This window comes from Scyliorhinus torazame, chromosome 2, assembly GCF_047496885.1.
Source record: "Scyliorhinus torazame isolate Kashiwa2021f chromosome 2, sScyTor2.1, whole genome shotgun sequence".
NCBI lineage: Eukaryota > Metazoa > Chordata > Chondrichthyes > Carcharhiniformes > Scyliorhinidae > Scyliorhinus > Scyliorhinus torazame.
In genome coordinates, this window is record NC_092708.1 from 24,097,409 (window position 1) to 24,115,605 (window position 18,197).

At 49.5% G+C, this 18,197-nt stretch overlaps 1 protein-coding gene across 2 annotated transcripts in view; it reads left to right on the forward strand.

Moving 5' to 3' along the window:
• Window positions 1-1,702: 1,702 nt before the first annotated feature.
• LOC140386830 (protein Wnt-10a-like) overlaps window positions 1,703-18,197 on the forward strand; it is a 62,340-nt gene continuing 45,845 nt past the window's right edge. The window contains exons 1-2 of one of the 2 annotated variants that reach the window (XM_072469565.1): window positions 1,703-2,229; window positions 7,793-8,055. In XM_072469565.1, coding sequence (XP_072325666.1) covers window positions 2,159-2,229; window positions 7,793-8,055 — 334 coding nt within the window. In that variant the 5' untranslated portion in view covers window positions 1,703-2,158. Of the gene's footprint in view, window positions 2,230-3,910; window positions 4,111-7,792; window positions 8,056-18,197 lie in introns of those variants that run through there. The other variant, XM_072469575.1, reaches the window with a different exon arrangement.

Consider the following 18,197-nt stretch of genomic DNA (forward strand, 5'->3'; position numbering starts at 1 on the left):
TGTGTGTATCTGTATTTTTCTGTGTAATTTTATGTCTGTGTGTATTTGTGTTTATCTGTGTAGATTTGTGTGTGCCTATGTGTATATGTTTTACTGTGTATTTGTATGTGCCTATATGTGTGTGTGTGCCTGCGCATGTGTGTGTGTGAATGCCTGTGTGTGTGTGTGTGCCTGTGTTGTGTGTGAGTGTGTGCCTATGTATGCATGCCTGTGTGTGTGTGCCTGCATTGTGTGTGTGTGTTTGCCTGTGTTGTGTGTGCGTGTGCCTGTGTGTGTAGGTGCCTGTGTGTGCCTATGTGTGGGTGTCTGTGTGTGTGTGCCTGTGTGTGTATGCTCCTGTGTGTGTCTCTGTGCGTGTGCCTCTGTGTGTGTGCCTGCCTATGTGCCTGTGTGTGTGTGTCTGTGTGTGTGTGCCTGTGTGTGTGCGTGCTCCTGTGTGTGTGTTTGTGTGTGTCTCTGTGTGTGTGCCTGCCTGTGTGCCTGTGTGTGTGTGCACCTGAGTATGTGTGTGCCTGCGTATATGTGTGTACAGCTGTGTACCTGTGCATGTGTCTCTGTGTGTGTGTGCCTGTCTGTGTCTGTGTGTGTGTGCCTGTGTATGTGAGTCTGTATGTGTGTGCCTGTGCGTGCACCTGTATGTATGTGTGTGTGTGTATGTGCCTGTGTGTGTGTGTGTCTGTATGTGTGCGTGCCTATGTGTGTCTGTGTTTGTGTGTGTGTCTGTATGTGTGCGTGCCTGTGTGTGTGTGTGCCTGTGTGTGTGTCAGTATGCATGCATGCCTGTGTGTGTACCTGTGTGTGTGTGTGCTTGTGCCTGTCTGTGTGTGTGTGTCTGTATGTGTGCGTGCCTGTGTGTGTGTGTGTGCCTGTGTGTGTGTCTATATGCATGCATGCCTGTGTGTGTACCTGTGTGTGTGTGTGTGTGTTTGTGCCTGTGCCTGTCTGTGTGTGTGTGTCTGTATGTGTGCGTGCCTGTGTGTGTGTGTGTCTGTGTGTGTATTTGTGTCTGTGTGTGTGTCTGTGAACGTGTAGTGGGTCACTAACCCTTTGTTTCTACATGTGCCAGTGTTTTCCTCTCACTCTTTGTCTGGGCGTGTGGAGATCTGTTTGTTTCTGAGTGAGAGAGACTTCACACCCAATTGTGTGTTACTCTGTGCAGCTGTGTGACCCTCAGTCTGTCTGCTGCACTTTCTCTGCCCCTTGCTGTGTGAGCCGCTCCTCTCTGTGTACCAAGGTCTCTGTGTAACTACATCCCAGTCTTGATACTCTCAGAGTCTCAGTGTCTCTCTCTCTGGACCACTCTGCCTGTGTGTCTGTCAGTCCCTGGTGACTCTGTCTCCTGTCAATCTCGTCTCCCTCTGTGTAGCGTGACCGTCTCTATCTCCTTCTCTCCCTCTGTCTGACCCTCTCCATCTCCGTCTGCGGGACTTTCTCCGTCCCTCCTTCCCTGTGCCTGTGTGACTTTCTCTCTCTCTCTCTCTCTGTTCCTCCCTCCTGTGTCTGACTCACGTTGTTACTTTCTCTCTGCCCCCGTGTGTCTGACTCTTTCTCTGTGCCTCTGTCTGTCCCACTCCCAGTGTGGGAAACTCTTGCTGTGTATGTGTGTGTGTGCGTCTGCTCCGCCAGGGGTTATTATTGGGGGGGGGGGGGGGGGGGGGGGCGGGTTCTCTCTTGCAACTTAATCCAGTGACGTTTGAAAATGGGCCGGTGTTGAAGTGCTTACTTTATGATATACGTTTGTGTTGCAGTTAAAGGCGAACGCAATCACTTTCTTACTCACAAACAGGCAGATTGGAAAGAGAGAGAGAGACTTGGTGGAAACGGCAGCCACTCATACAGTGAATGTGAGAGACAGAGAGAGAGGGAGAGAGAGAGTGGGAGAGGAGAAAAACAAAAGAGCAACATTGAGCTGATTGAAATTCACTAATAGAGGAGTCAGATTGTGAACACACTTGGAAAGGGACAGGACTAGAGAGGACTGGAGCTTTGGCTGGACAGAGTCAGATAACAGTCCACCAAAGGTTAAAAAGGAAGCGGTGTAGGAAATGACCACTGGTACACCCTCTCGCTCTGAAGAGGGCTGTGTGTGAAGAGTAAAGGGGGGAGCAAGGACCACTTTGGATTCGCCTGGGAGACGTGAGGTGTGTTCACAGGTCGGATGCTGAACATGGGACTGTTTCCCGCTCCGTGTACAATCGCTCTCCTCTCCTTAACCTTTATCGTGAACAGGTAAGAGAGACATTTCACCCTCCCTTACCTCTGAACCGCGATTACAGCCAGCCCTGGCTGAACCTTCCACATATTAAACCCCATCGTCTCCTAATAGTTTCTAGTATTTAATATCCAACATGTAATGTCCAATTTGTAAGTTTCAATGTCTAATTTTGATGATGCTATTATTCATCTAATGTTATCCAATTTCAATCATTTTAATGTTAATATTCAACATTTAGATGTTGTTTAATGTTAATATTCAGCAATTAATGTTGGTTAATGTTAATATTCAACAATTAATGTTGTTTAATTGTAATATTCAACAATTAATGTTGTTTAATGCTAATATTCAACAATTAATATTGTTTAATTTTAATATTCAACAATTAATGTTGTTTAATGCTAATATTCAACAATTAATGTTGTTTAATTTTAATATTCAACAATTAATGTTGTTTAATTTTAATATTCAACAATTAATGTTGTTTAATGTTAATATTCAACAATAATGTTGTTTAATGTTAATATTCAACAATTAATGTTGTTTAATGTTAATATTCAAAAATTAATGTTGTTTAATTTTAATATTCAATAATTAATGTTGTTTAATGTTAATATTCAACAATTAATGTTGTTTAATGCTAATATTCAACAATTAATGTTGTTTAATTTTAATATTCAACAATTAATGTTGTTTAATTTTAATATTCAACAATTAATGTTGTCCAATTTTAAATTTGAACATTTAATGTCTGATTTTGTATCTAATACAATTTCACTTATCTCCACATCATTTATTATTCATGATTCAATCTTTTTCATGATTTTCCGAGTGATTTGAATTCTATATAACTTGTGCCTCCTAATTCATTTTTCTTGTTAAAAAAAGCACAGCTATCTAATATTATTTGGATTTGTCCCATATTTTCTACAATTTGATCTAGCCCCAGCACTCAAATGCCAATTAAATTCAGATATTTGACGGTCAGGCGAATTTGCCAAGGATAGGACACTGTGTTATTATGCTAACATATTCCGCATTATCAAGTTTTACTTCTAAAATTAAAGTTACCATTGGCGCAAAATAATCTGGTTAAATGGGACACTCCACTGCGCCCGTCCCCAGATGGGATGTGTTTCGCTCTCAGAGTTGGATTATTGTGCAGATCAGTCGGAATTTATTCACAAGTTACCCTCTGCGTGTCCTTAAACGGGGCCGTTCTCCTGGCAATGGAACCCTGAGCTCCTCGGGAATGGGATGGAGAGTTTTGCACTACACGGGAGGAAAACATTCGGCCCATCGCCCCTGTGCCAGACCTTGAAAAGAGCTGTTGGATTAACATCTCCGTTCCCCCATTGCATTCCTCTATGTTCCTTTCTCAGTTCTCGAGGCGATTCCAGCTAAACACTCAGATTAAACCAGCTTCCACCACCCTTTCACCCCCCCCCAAAAAAAAATCACCCTCGATCCCCCTTTATTGAGCCTCGCTCGCTTTCCTCCCACATACAGCGAGATATTGGGCTGACAGACTCCTCCTAGTTCACTGGCTTCCGGTTTTCCTCTTGCCTTTTACACCAATCTCTCAATGGGTAGCGGTCTGTCTTCCCTCTCGTCAGCCATACCCCCCCTGGTGAATTAGACTTTCCAAATTATGTCCATCTGTAATGAGGATATTTTAACTTCCCGCCCCAATCCACCTTTCCCTTAATTCTTTCTTCGCCTTTTCCCGTTGTTCAAACTTTGCTCACCAGGAAATACATTCTCAAAATAAGCCCCCCCCGCCCCGTTCCCACTCGAACCTGTCCAAATTGACTCATTCGGGTCTTTGCATTTGAAATGTTTCCATTCCTTGTCCATTCTCCGAACCTCTCCTGTTTGGCTTGTGGCCATCTCAGGTAACTTTCACCGATTTAATATCTAACTAGAATCTGACAATCTCCATACATCCCCCCCCCCGGCCTGGAACAGCCTCATTAATGGCTCCAACTCCTTGCCAGCTCTTCTTTAACCTCAGAATCGTCGCTATTGACGAAGCCACAGTCTTGAGATGATTCATTGGGAATTTTCAAGTGATTCCCTCTGAGTGAGAGGGGGGTTGGGGTGGGAGTGAGGGGGAGGGGGTGGGAGTGAGGGGGGAGGGGTTGTGATTGAGGGGGGGGGTGGGAGTGAGGGGGAGGGGGTGGGAGTGAGGAGGGATGGGGTGGGAGTGACGGGGAGGGGGTGGGAGTGAGAGGGGGGTGGGAGTGAGGGGGAGGGGGTGGAAGTGAGGGGGGATGGAGTGGGAGTGAGGGGGAGGGGGTGGGAGTGAGGGGGATGGGGTGGGAGTGAGGGGGAGGGGTGGGAGTGAGGGGTTTGGGAGTGAGGGGGGAAGGGGGTGGAAGTGAGGGGGTGGGAGTGAGGGGTGAGGGTGTGGGATTGAGGGGATGGAGTGAGGCAGAGGGGATGGGAGTGAGGGGGAGGGGTTGGAGTGAGGGGGTGGGAGTGAGGGGGAGGAGGTGGGAGTGAGGGGGTGGGAGTGAGGCGGAGGGGGTGGGAGTGAGGCGGAGGGGGTGGGAGTGAGGGGGTGGGAGTGAGGGGGTGGGAGTGAGGCAGAGGGGGTGGGAGTGAGGCAGAGGGGGTGGGAGTGAGGGGGTGGGAGTGAGGGGTTTGGGAGTGAGGGGGAGGGGGTGGGAGTGAGGGGTAGGAGGTGGGAGTGAGGGGGTGGGGGTGGGAGTGAGGGGGTGGAACTGAGGGGGTGGAGTGAGGGGGTGGAGTGAGGGGGTGGGAGTGAGGGGGTGGAGAGAGGGGGTGGGAGTGAGGGGGAGGGGGTGGGAGTGAGGGGTTGGGAGTGAGGGGGTGGGTGTGTGAGTGAGGGGCTGGGAGTGAGGGGGTGGGGGTGCGAGTGAGGGGGATGGGAGTGAGGGGGGAGGGGGTGGGAGTGAGAGGGTTGGGAGTGAGGGTGTGGGGGTGCGAGTGAGGGGGATGGGAGTGAAGGGGATGAGGTGGGAGTGAAGGGGATGAGGTGGGAGTGAGGGGGCTGGGAGTGAGGGGGAGGGGGTGGTAGTGAGGGGGTGGGAATGAGGGGGAGTGGGTGGGAGTGAGGGGGTGGGAGTGAGGGAGGAGGGGGTGGGAGTGAGGGGGCTGGGAGTGAGGGGTGGGGGTGGTAGTGAGGGGGTGGGAGTGAGGGGGAGGGGGTGGTAGTGAGGGGGTGGGAATGAGGGGGAGTGGGTGGGAGTGAGTGGGTGGGAGTGAGGGAGGAGGGGTGGGAGTGAGGGAGCTGGGAGTGAGGGGGTGGGGGTGGTAGTGAGGGGGTGGGAGTGAGGGGGAAGGGGCTGGAATGAGGGGGAGGGGGTGGGGGTGAGGGGGTGGGAGTGAGGGGGAGGGGGCTGGAGTGACGGGGTGGGAGTGAGGGGCAGGGGCTGGGAGTGAGGGGGGATGGAGTGGGAGTGAGGGGGAAGGGGTGGGTGTAAGGGGGAGGGTGTGGGAGTGAGGGGGTGGGGGGGAGTGAGAGGGTGGTCGGCTGGGCGGGGGTGTAACTGGGTGTAGCTGCAGTGCGGGTGGGTGTGTGGGAGGGAGAGGGTGGCTGGGTGTGAGCTGGGCGGGTGGGAGTGAGGGGAGTGGGTGATTAGTTAGATGTGAGGAGGTGCAGTTGGGTGGGTGTGAGTGTGTGGGGGGGGGCTTTGTGATTGGGTGGGAATGGGGGAGGGTGTGGGTGAGTGGGTGGGGTGCTGGATGGGAGTGAGGGGGAGACTGGGTGGGAGAGGGGGTGGGGTGCTGGGTGGGAGTGAGGGGGAGACTGGGTGGGAATGGGGGTGGGTGTGGGTGAGTGTGTGGGGTGCTGGGTGGGAGTGAGGGGGAGGCTGGGTGGGAATGGGGGAGGGTGTGGGTGAGGGGGTGGGTGTGAGGGGGAGGTGATAAACTGAATCATCAGAGGCACAAAGATGATAGACTGGGTGAGGATAGAGGGAGGCAGGTAAATACTGACTCCAAAAAAGAGCCAGGGATGGATGACCATGGGCAGGTGGAGGGATGGAAGGATGGAGAGATGGAGGGCAGAGATGGATGGAGGGAGGGGAGGGGGCTGGCTGGATAGGGAGGCTGATCAATTGTCTCTGAGAGCGGGCGGCGGGGGAGGGGGGGTAAGAGGATGCAGTGTTGGGTGGCTTTACAGACTGACACAGGTTGGAGAAAGCTGGAGCAGGTTGAGGGATGGTGTCCGGGTCCCGTTACAGAAGGAGTTCCCATGTTATACGGCTGGGACTGATTCCCGGTGTGGAAAAAAGCCAATTGGATAACAATCATTTCTAGTGGTCGAGCCAGTGAGAGGGAGAATAGTGATCTGAATTAATAATCAGTATAAAGCCACGGTTATATAATTCTGACAGTCAAAGGACGTGGTATTATGTGTAGAGGGTGTATTATAACATTGATGATTGCAATGTTATTTTAATGTGTTTAATCATCTGCTGCCTATCTCCTGTCATTACAATTCCGGGATTAAAGAGCCCAGTGGGCGAATCCAAACAATCTTCCACCTCAGCCAAGGTCACCAGGATTAGAACAGTTTTAATCATCTCTGCAACTCTCTGTCCTTTTCCTCTCGCCGCCTCTCTGCTCGATTCGGGACCATTTCCTCCATTTCCCCTCTAACGCCTGGGATGTCCTGAGTGAATGAGTCAAATTGTGCAACTTATCGCTTGTGGAGTTTGAGACCTTATAAACCCTGACAAGCATCTGCCTGCTTGGGTCGGACCCACGGCACCATTTTGAAGGCGAGCAGGGACTTTGGCCTGCTGGCCAATATAATGAATCCCTCAATTAACATCATAGATCCAGGCTGTGGTGCCACCGTCTCATTGACGCTCGTGGGATCCGCCTGTGCGCAAATTGGCTGCCGTGTTTCCCCACATTGACAACGGTAAAATGGGCAACACAGTAGCACAGCACTGTTGCTTTACAGCGCCAGGGTCCCGGGTTCGATTCCCGGCTTGGGTCACTGTCTGTGCGAAGTCTGCACGTCCTCCCCGTGTGTGCGTGGGTTTCCTCCGGGTGCTCCGGTTTCCTCCCACAAGCCCCGAAAGACGTGCTTGTTAGGTGAATTGGACATTCTGAATTCTCCCTCTGTGTACCCGAACAGGCGCCGAATGTGGCGACTAGGGGCTTTTCACAGTAACTTCATCGCAGTGTTAATGTAAGCCTCCTTGTGACAATAATAAAGATGACTATTATTACTTCATTGGCCATAACGCACATTGAGGCATCCCGTGTCTGTGAAAGACTTTATATAAATGCAAGTCTTTGATCTTGTATCTTGTTCATGGCAGGTTGAAACACTTTGGAGTGTTTTTAATCTCATTCAGCGCTGTTTAAATACCAGTTGTGATTTTTTTTAAAATCATTCTTTATGTCCTGCCTCTCTTTCGGGGTTGCAATGTGCAGCACGGTTTCAAAATGTTGGATTCCTCTTTGTTTTTTGAGTCCTCGACATAGTTGCATGAGTTCTGCAAACCCTGAGTGGGTAACATGATCAGGTGAACGATGTTAACATTGATTTTCCCTCCCCCCCCACCCCCCCCCTTCCTCTGCCTTTGCTGACAGGGTTCGGTGTAACGAAATCCTCGGCTTGAAGATCCCCGTGGACCCCGTCCTAACTGCGAACACAGTGTGCCTCACTCTCTCGAGCCTGACTCGTCGCCAGTTGGAAGTCTGCATGAGGAGCCCCGACGTGACAGCGTCTGCCATCCAGGGCATCCAGATCGCCATCCACGAATGCCAGCACCAGTTCCGGGATCACAGATGGAATTGCTCCAGTCTGGAGACCAAAAACAAGATCCCATATGACAGCGTGATCTTCAGCAGAGGTACACAAGTTTGCACAGTGTGTTTGTGTGCCTAGGCAGATTTCCACCCCCATTTTACTCTGCATTACGAGCTGGCCGAGAGTTTTAGCTTCTAAGAGGCACAGTGCCTCTCATTCCATTCTGTGAGTGCAGTAACCTCTCTGTGAGCATCACCTTTTGGGGTAGTTTCCTAATTCAGGGTCATTCAATGACAGCTGCGATTGGTAGCGAGGGAGGGACCAGGCGATCTTTTGGCATGAGATCCGCCACTTTTGATCCAATCATCATCAGCTGTCCCATCCTCAGACAGACTTCGCTTTGTAACCCATTCAAAACGTGCTGTGATCAATTGATAAATCACTTTTAAACTTCTCGATCGCAAGATTGTTTTTCCTTTGCAGTCAGCTCATTATCAATTTCCCCATTGAAATGTAATAATTTTTATATACAAAGACTTGCAGAGGTAGCACAAGTGGGTAGCACTGTGGCTTCACAGCGCCAGGGTCCCAGGTTCGATTCCCCGCTGGGTCACTGTCTGTGCGGAATCTGCACGTTCTCCCCGTGCCAGCGTGGGTTTCCTCCGGGTGCTCCGGTTTCCTCCCACAGTCCAAAGACGTGCAGGTTAGGTGGATTGACCATGCTGAATTGCCCTTAGTGACTAAAAAGGTTAGGAGGGGTTATTGGGTTACGGGGATAGGGTGGAAGTGAGGGCTTAAGTAGTTTGGTGGGCCGAATGGCCTCCTTCTGCACTGAGTGTTCTATGTTCTATATAGCACCTTTCATGACCTCTCCAAGCTCCAAATCCCCTTTCAGCCAATGAAGTACATTCGAAGTGTAGTCATTGTTGTAATGCAGGTAATGCAGCAGCCAATTTGCACACAGCAAGATCCTACAAACACCAATAAGGTTAATCTGTTTCTGAGATGCGGATTAATGTTGACCAGGACGCCAGTGGATGACTTCTCTGCTTTTCAGAATAATGCCGTGGGATCATTTCCATCCACCAGGGAGGCAATTTAATATCTCGCCCAAAAGACCTCCCACCTCCAACGGCACAGCGCAGTCTGCACTCGAACTGTCAGACTAGGTTTTCAGTCTCAAGTTTCTGGAGCGATTGTGCCTTACAAAATGGTCAGCCAAACCACCAGCGGGTTTTCCAGAGATTCCCATTTTACCTCCCATACTGTTCCAGGGAGAACCAAATGCCAGTATCTGCCAACCTGTGCCAGTTTTCTGTGGCCCATAAGTAACTCAGCCAAAATTGTTGCCAAACTGATTTCACGCAGTTGGTATAGCTGCGAGACAATCTCAGGGGCGAAAACATTTTGAGCAGGATTTTCCGGTCACCTGCGAGGGATGTTTTCCGGCTGTGGCGGCATTGTCTGGTCTTGCCAATTTCTGCAGCACTTTGGCATGGCTCGCTCAGCCCGCCACCGGGGAGCCCGCCGGAGGGTGGTCACCTTCGACCACCCACCAGCGGAAAGGGACGGAATACCCAGCCTAGCATCTCCCATTTCCCTTTGCTGAATCTTTACACCTCTCCCCATTTAAAGATACTCCTTCAACTCTTTGGTCAGCTCTACAAATATCGGGGGCGATTCTCCCGAATGGAGCCCAAGTGTTCGCGCCGTTGTGAACGCTGTCGCGTTTCATGACGGCGCGAAACGGGCACGGGGACAACCGATTCTGGCCCCACAGAGGGCCAGCACGGCGCTGGAGTGGTTCACGCCGCTCCAGCCTCCCTTCCGGGAGCCAAATGGGCGCCGCGCCAACCCATGCATGCGCAGTTGGGCCGCGCCAACCTGCGCATACATGGGAGACTTCTTACGTGCGCCGGCCCCGACTCAACATGGCGACGGTGCTCAGGGGCCGGCCGCGCAGGAAAGTAGGCCCGGGGGGTGGGGGGGGCAGAGGACGGCCCGCCGATCGGTGGGCCCCGATTGCGGGCCAGACCCCAACGGAAGCCCCCCCCCCCGGGGACGAAGCCCCCTCCCCCCCCCCCACAGGCTGCCCCCCGACCCTTCGCGCAGAGTTCCCGCCAGCAGCGACCAGGGGTGAACGGCGCCGGCGGGACTCTGTCGTATTCACACGGCCGCTCCAAATCCAGCGGCCCGAGGCTGGCGCCACATCAAGCGCGCCGGCGCAAATGCCGTCGATTCTCCGCACCTCGGAGAATCGCGCGCCGGCGTCGGGGAGTCGTGGCGCAGTTGCGCCGATTCTCCGGCCCGCGCGGGGCTCGGAGAATCGCCCCCATCATCTTTGGATTAGTAAATCTTTGCCTGCGTGTTTCTCCTGTGTTTCACCCAGGTACATTTTACATTGTCAGAGGCCCTTCATATAAAATTGAATTGCTTCTATCGTCCCCTGTGCAGCCCATACCTATAATTTTCTCACACAAGTTAATTATGAGAGATCCCCGTACAGTTTGCCTCAATAAAGCTGACTTGACACATATTCAGGTCATTGGAATAATTGCATCTGAATGAAATGGTGTTGGGTCAGCTATGGGTTGGCCTATATGAACGATACTGTGATGATCTCGAACTATAATTAAATCATGTAGCACTAAAGCAGGCCATTTGGCCCACCAAATCAGTGCTGGCTCTTTCAAGGAGCAGTCCCGTTGGTCCCAATCCCCAGCTCTTTTCTCATTTTACTGCAAGTGTTTCTCTGCCTAGCATCTATCCTATTCCCTTATGTTACAATTGAATCTGCCTCCAGCAACCTAACGGGCAGAATCCTAACCGTTGTTTGAGTAAAAAGCTTTTTTTCCTCGTGTTACTTCTGATTCTTTTGCCAGTCCCTTAAATCTGTGTTCTCTGGTCGCTTCAGCCACTGGGAACAGTGCCTATTTATTTGTTCTCCCTGTGCCCTTCATCAACTTAAAACACTGAGTGTGGCGACTAGGGGCTTTTCACACTAACTTCATTGCAGTGTTAATGTAAGCAGGGGCTGGTTTAGCACACTGGGCTAAATAGCTGGCTTTCAAGGCAGGCCAGCAGCACGGTTCAATTCCCGCACCAGCCTCCCCGAACAGGCTCCGGAATGTGGCGACTAGGGGCTTTTCACAGTAACTTCATTTGAAGCCTACTTGTGACAATAAGCCATTTTCATTTTCATTACTTGTGACAATAATAAAGATTGTTATTATTATTATTAGTAAAAATCCCCACTTAACCCTCTCTGCTCCAGGGTGGAGAACCCCAATTCTCCAGTCTCTCTGTGTAACCAAAGCCCTTGAAATCAAATCCAATAAGGCGGGAAAGTGGAGTTGAGGATTATCATATTCGATCAGGCAGGATATCATTGAATGGAAGAGCAGACTCGATGCGCCCAATGGCCTATACTTTTGCTCCCTCCTACCGCTTATGGTCTAATGATATTCTCCAAAGATGCCACAATAGCACAGCTGTGGCCAAACTAGTGTCATTCATAGGTTTGCCATAACTCCTAGGCTTTCGTACTCTCTGTTTCTGAAGCCCAGGATCCTATGCACTTTACCAATTGCTTTGTTAACCTGCCCTGCCACATTCAACAATTGTGCCCAAATACACCCCTCACCCTGAATATCTCTGTTTTCCATCCACTTCCTTAATCTCTCCTTCCCTGTAATAAACAATTGATATCACTCATTGGAATTTAAGAAGAGCGAGAGGGGACCTCATAGAAACTTACAAAAGGGTTAGACAGGATGGATTCAGAAAGAATGTTCCCGATGGTGGGGGAGTCCAGAACTCGGGGTCATAGTTTTGAGGATAAGGGGGTAAACCTTTTAGGACTGAGGTGAGGAGAAATGTCTTCACCCAGAGAGTGGTGAGTCTGTGGAATTCACTACCACAGAAAGTAGTTGACGCCAAAACGTTGTGTCATTTCAAGAAGGAATTTGGTATCTCTCTTGGAGTTGAAGGGATCAAGGGATATGGGGGGGGGGGGGGGGGGGGGGCGCGGTGGGATCAGGGTATTGAACTTATGATCAGCCATGATCGTAATGAATGGCGGAGCAGGCTCGAAGGGCCGAATGGCCTCCTCCTGCTTCTATTTTTTATGTTTCTATGTTTCACAATTACTGTTCAGAGAGCTGTTCTGCAATGCTGACAGCATCATGCCAAAATGAAAAATAATATACAAGACTTTGCTATGATGAAATGCAATCAGCATTCTGGTCCTGTAATCAGCACTTTGAGTGACAATTCACACTGACACAAGTGCCCACTGAATCTTCCCAATCGAGGTGAGGTGTAATTGAAGAGTGCAATATAATGATTTCAAAAAGCCATTGAGAAGACTAATTGAGTGGTGCAGGAAAGTGCCATAGGAAGATTTACATTATATAGTCATACTATAAACATAAATGGCTTGTACTTAGAAAACACCTTTATCCAGTTCTTTTCACGACTCAAAACATCGCAACACGCTTTACAACCAATTCATTCATTTTAAAGTATGGTCATTGTTGTCGCGCTTTACACAAACAGCAATGAAACAAATAGCCAGTTAATCTGTTTGAGGTCTAAATTTGGGCCAGGATTCCAGGAGCACAGTGGTTAGCACTGCTGCCTCACAGCACCAGGGACCCGGGTTCAATTGCAGCCTCAGGTGACTGTCTGTGTGGTGTTTGTACGTTCTCCCCGTATCTGCGTGGGTTTCCTCCGGGTGCTCCGGATTCCTCCCACAGTTCAAATATGAGCAGGTTAGGTGGATTGGCCATGATGAATTGCCCCTTGCCCAAAGGCTAGGTGGGGGTACGGGGAGCAGGCGGGGAGGGGGTCTGGGTGGGGTGATCTTTCGGAGGGTCGGTGCAGACTCGATGGGCCAAATAGCCTCCTTCTGCACTGTCGAGATTGTCTGATTCACTCCCTGACATGGTATCTTTTGTGTCCACTTGTGAGGCAGACAGAGTCCTGGTTTAATGCCTCATCTGAACCGAAGACTCCCTCAGTGCCACAATGCGGTGTCAGCCAGGATATGGGAGCTCCCATCCTGGAGTGGAACTTGAACCCATATACAGAGTTGAGAGTCAGAGTGCTATCACTGAGCCAAGCTGACAATTAAAGCAAGCGTTGAGGAAATCTACTCTTAAGCTGCATACTGTTGTGCAGACAAGTTATGCCAAGACTTGAAAAAGTTCAGTTTTTGATCACAAGATCACATCATAGCAGACATATCAGCATTCACAATTTAATTAGGATTAAGGTCTGACAGCGATTTCAAAGACCTGGGAGCAGGGATGAGGGATTAGTTGATGTAGTGAGCTTGAATTCTGCTTATCTTGGAATGGCAATTTGCACTCCTTATCTCTCTCGCTCTCCTGTCTCCCTCTCTCTTTCTTCCCGCTCTCCACCTCTTCCTCTCCTCTTTCTCCCCTCTCTCCCTATCTCTCTCTCTCTCTCTCACTCTCGCACTCTCTATTCTCTCCCTGTCTGCCCCCTCTCACTCTCCTCTCCTCTCTCTCTTGAACCTCTCTCTCTCTATTCTCTCTCTACTCTCTCTCCCTCACTCCTCTCTCCTCTCTCTCTCCAACTCCTGTCTCTCCAAAAGAGAAAATGTAGGAAAATCTCAGCAGGTCTGGCAGCTTTGACAAAGCTGGACTCGAAACATTGGCTCTTTTCTCTCCCTACAGATGCTGCCAGACCTGCTGAGATTTTACAGCATTTTCCCTTTTGGTTTCAGATTCCAGCATCCGCAGTAATTTGCTTTTATCCAATATTCTCCCTCTCTTTCTCTCTCACACACACACACTCTTTCTCTCTTTCTCTCTCTCTCCTGTCACCAGGGGTGCCATGTGCATCCACTTCCCACTACAAGGGAGTGCACCACTAACCTGGCACAAATTGGCAATCCCAAGCAGCAAACACAGAGAGTTAGCTGCAATTTGGAAATGAGGCACTGTGTTGATGCTATTCTGGGTGGCCAGAGTTACGGTGCTTTACTGGGACGGAGCTTTGCTGTACAGTTTGTGAGTAAGGCTGGGCATCAGACCTGGAAACATGCTTTGTTTCTTGGATCCAATGCTCCTCACCCAAACGAGCATTAAATATTAATCAGAGAGTGTGCTTAATGAGATGGTAAGAGTGGCACTGGAGAACATCTGGCAGCACTACAATTCCACTTGTCCATGATGTGGTCAGCAAGCAAGCTTTATCATAACAGTGTCAAGGATAAGCGGAAGTCACTGAACAAGATCATTATAAAAGGTAATAACACGAGGCAGTGTCTTACCTCTGCTACTGGACTGTGAGACAGGTGTTGCAATCTGTGCTGGCTGAAGACCCAGCTTTTAGCAATCACCTTGTGATACCAGTTTAAAGTAAAATTACAAGTATAGGGGCAGCACAGCGGTTAGCACTGTGACTTCAGAGCACCAGGGTCCCAGGTTCGTTTCCGGCTTGGGTCACTGTCTGTGCGGAGTCTGCACGTTCTCCCTGTGTGTGCGTGGGTTTCCTCCGGGTGCTCCGGTTTCCTCCCACAGTCCAAAGATGTGCAGGTTAGGTGGATTGGCCATGATAAATTGGCCTTAGTGTCCAAAATTGCCCTTAGTGTTGGGTGGGGTTACTGGGTTATGGGGATAAGGTGGAGGTGTTGACCTTTGGTAGGGTGCTCTTTCCAAGAGCCAGTGCAGATTCGATGGGCCGAATGGCCTCCTTCTGCACTGTAAATTCTATGAAATACAGAATTAAAAATATGGAATATCTGCATATATATCTGCCACTGTATTTGTGTTATATGCAGGCAAGACTATCTAATATTACGGGCAACACGGTAGCATTGTGGATAGCACAATTGCTTCACAGCTCCAGGGTCCCAGGTTCAATTCCGGCTTGGGTCACTGTCTGTGCGGAGTCTGCACATCCTCCCTGTGTGTGCGTGGGTTTCCTCCGGGTGCTCCGGTTTCCTCCCACAGTCCAAAGATGTGTGGATTGGCCATGATAAATTGCCCTTAGTGTCCAAAATTGCCCTTAGCGTTGGGTGGGGTTACTGGGTTATGGGGATAGGGTGGTGGTGTTGACCTTGGGTAGGGTGCTCTTTCCAAGAGCAGGTGCAGACACAATGGGCCGAATGGCCTCCTTCTGCACTGTAAATTCTATGATAATCTATGATAATATAGATGCCTTCTTACTTTGTGCTAGATTCTAAGTCAAGTAAGACTGAATCAGTAGCTTGCTTTACATCTATAATAATAATAATCTTTATTGTCACAAGTAGGCTTACTGCCTGCACTGCACTGGCGTCACTGTGAAAAGCCCCTAAGTCGCCACATTCCGGCACCTGTTCGGGTACATTGAGGGAGAATTCCCAGAATTTCGAATTCACCCAACAAGCACGTCTTTCGGGACTTGTGGGAGGAAACCGGATCACCCGGAGGAAACCCACACAGACACGGGGAGAACGTGCAGATTCCTCACAGACAAAGACTCAAGCCGGGAATCGAACCCAGGACCCTGGAGCTGTGAAGCAACAGTGCTCACCACTGTGCTACTGTTCTCTCACCATTTTTATTGCCATTGAAGCCCCTTGGGATGTTTCATGACATTGACGGCAAGATATGACTACAAGTTGTTGTTGCGATGTTAACTGAGGGATAACACTAAGCCAGCACACCAGGCAGATCGCTCCTGCTTTGCTTTGAGTAGAGCCCTTGGGATCGTTAACGTCCAGGGCTTTGGTTTAACTTCTCATTTTAAAGGTGACATATCCGGCAGTGCAGCACTCCTTCTAAGCTGCACCAACCTATCTCAAGACTAAGGGTATCTCAAGGAGGGTATCAGGGTCGCAGGCGTGTACCGGTAGACAGGAAGGTGGGTTGAAGTGTGTCTACCTCAATGCAAGGAACATCCGGAATAAGGTAGATGATCTTGGAGTGTGGATTGGTACCTGGGACTACGATGTTGTGGGCATTACGGAGACATGGTTAGAACAGGGACAAGAATGGTTGTTGGAAGTTCCGGGGTACAGATGTTTCAGTCAGAGCAAGGAAGATGGTAAAAGAGGTGGAGGAGTCGCATTGTTAATCGAAGATAGTTTAACGGCTGCAGAAAGGCAGTTCGAGGGGGATCTACCAATTGAGGTAATATGGGCTGAAGTTAGAAATAGGAAAGGAGCGGTCACGTTGTTAGGAGTTTTCTATAGGCCCCCAAATAGTAAGAGATGTGGAGGAAGAAATTGCAAAACAGATTATGGATAGGTGTGGAGGTCACATGGTAGTTGTCATGGGTGACTTTAACTTTCCAAATATTGATTGGAACCTCTACAGGTCGAACAGTTCGGATGGGGCAGTTTTTGTACAGTGTGTGCAGGAGGGTTTCCTGACACAATATGTGGATAGGCCGACAAGAGGGGGGGCCACATTGGATTTGGTACTGGGTAATGAACCGGGCCAAGTGTTAGATTTGTTTGTGGGAGAGCACTTTGGAGATAGTGACCACAATTCGGTGTCTTTCACTATTGCAATGGAGAGTGATAGGTCCATACGGCAGGGCAAGGTTTATAATTGGGGGAGGGGTAATTATGATGTGATTAGGCAAGAATTAGGGAGCATAAGATGGGAACAGAAATTGTCTGGGAAAGGCACAAATGAAAAGTGGAGCTTGTTCAAGGAACAAATACTGCGTGTCCTTGATAGGCATGTCCCTGTCAGGCAGGGAGGAAATGGCCATGCGAGGGAACCATGGTTCACAAAAGAGGTTGAATGTCTTGTCAAGAGGAAAAGGAAGCATTTGTAAGGATGAGAAAACAAGGTTCAGTTGGGTCGCTTGAGGGTTACAAGGTAGCAAGGAATGAGCTAAAAAAAGGCTTAGGAGAGCTAGGAGGTGGCATGAGAAGTCCTTGGTGTGTCGGATCAAGGAAAACCCCAAGGCTTTTTACTCTTATGTGAGAAATAAAAGAATGACCAGGGTGTGGTTGGGGCCGGTCAAGGACAGTAGTGGGAACTTGTGCATGGAGTCAGAAGAGATAGGAGAGGCATTGAATGAATACTTTTCTTCAGTGTTCACCAAGGTGAGGGGCCATGTTTTTGAGGATGAGAGTGTGATACAGGCGGGTAGGCTGGAGGAGGTAGATGTTCTGAGGAAGGATGTATTAGCAATTTTGAAAAACCTTAGGGTCGACAAGTCCACTGGGCCAGATGGGATATACCCTAGGATTCTTTGGGAGGCAAGGGATGAGATTGCAGAGCCTTTGGCTTTGATCTTTGGGTCCTCATTGTCCACGGGGATAGTGCCAGAGGACTGGAGAGTGGCGAATGTTGTTCCTCTGTTCAAGAAAGGGAATCGGAATGACCCTGGTAATTATAGGCCGGTTAGTCTTACTTCGGTGGTCGGTAAGTTAATGGAAAAGGTCCTGAAGGATAGGATTTATGACCATTTGGAAAGGTGCAGCTTAATCCGGGATAGTCAACACAGATTCGTGAAGGGTAGGCCTTGCCTCACAAATTTGATTGAATTCTTTGAGGAGGTTACTAGGTCTGCGATGAAGGTAGAGCAGTTGATGTCGTATACATGGATTTTAGTAAGGCGTTTGATAAGGTTCCCCATGGTCGGCTCATGAAGAAAGTAGGTGTGGGATAGAGGGAAACTTGGCCAATTGGATAAGTAACTGGCTATCGCATAGAAGACAGAGAGTGGTGGTGGATGGAAAATTTTCAGGCTGGAGACCAGTTACCAGCGGTGTACCACAGGGATCAGTGCTGGGTCCTCTGCAGTTTTTATCAATGACTTGGAGGAGGGGGCTGATGAGAGGGTCAGTAAATTTGCTGATGACACCAAGATTGGTGGAGTAGTGGATGAGGTGGAGGGCTGTTGTAGGCTGCAAAGAGACATTGATAGGGTGCAGAGCTGGGCCGAAAAATGGCAGATGGAGTTTAACCCTGATAAGTGCGAGGTGATTCATTTTGGTAGGAAAAATTTGAATGGGGATTACAGGGTCAACAGCAGGGTTATGAGGAATGTGAAGGAACAGAGAGATCTTGAGGTTCATGTCCATAGATCTCTGAAGGTTGCCACTCAAGTGGACAGAGCCGTGAAGAAGGCTTATAGTGTGTTAGCGTTTATTAACAGGGGGCTTGAGTTTAAGAGCCGTGGGGTTATGCTACAACTGTGCATGACCCTGGTGAGACCACATTTGTTGTATTGTGTACAGTTCTGGTCACCTCACTATAGGAAACATGT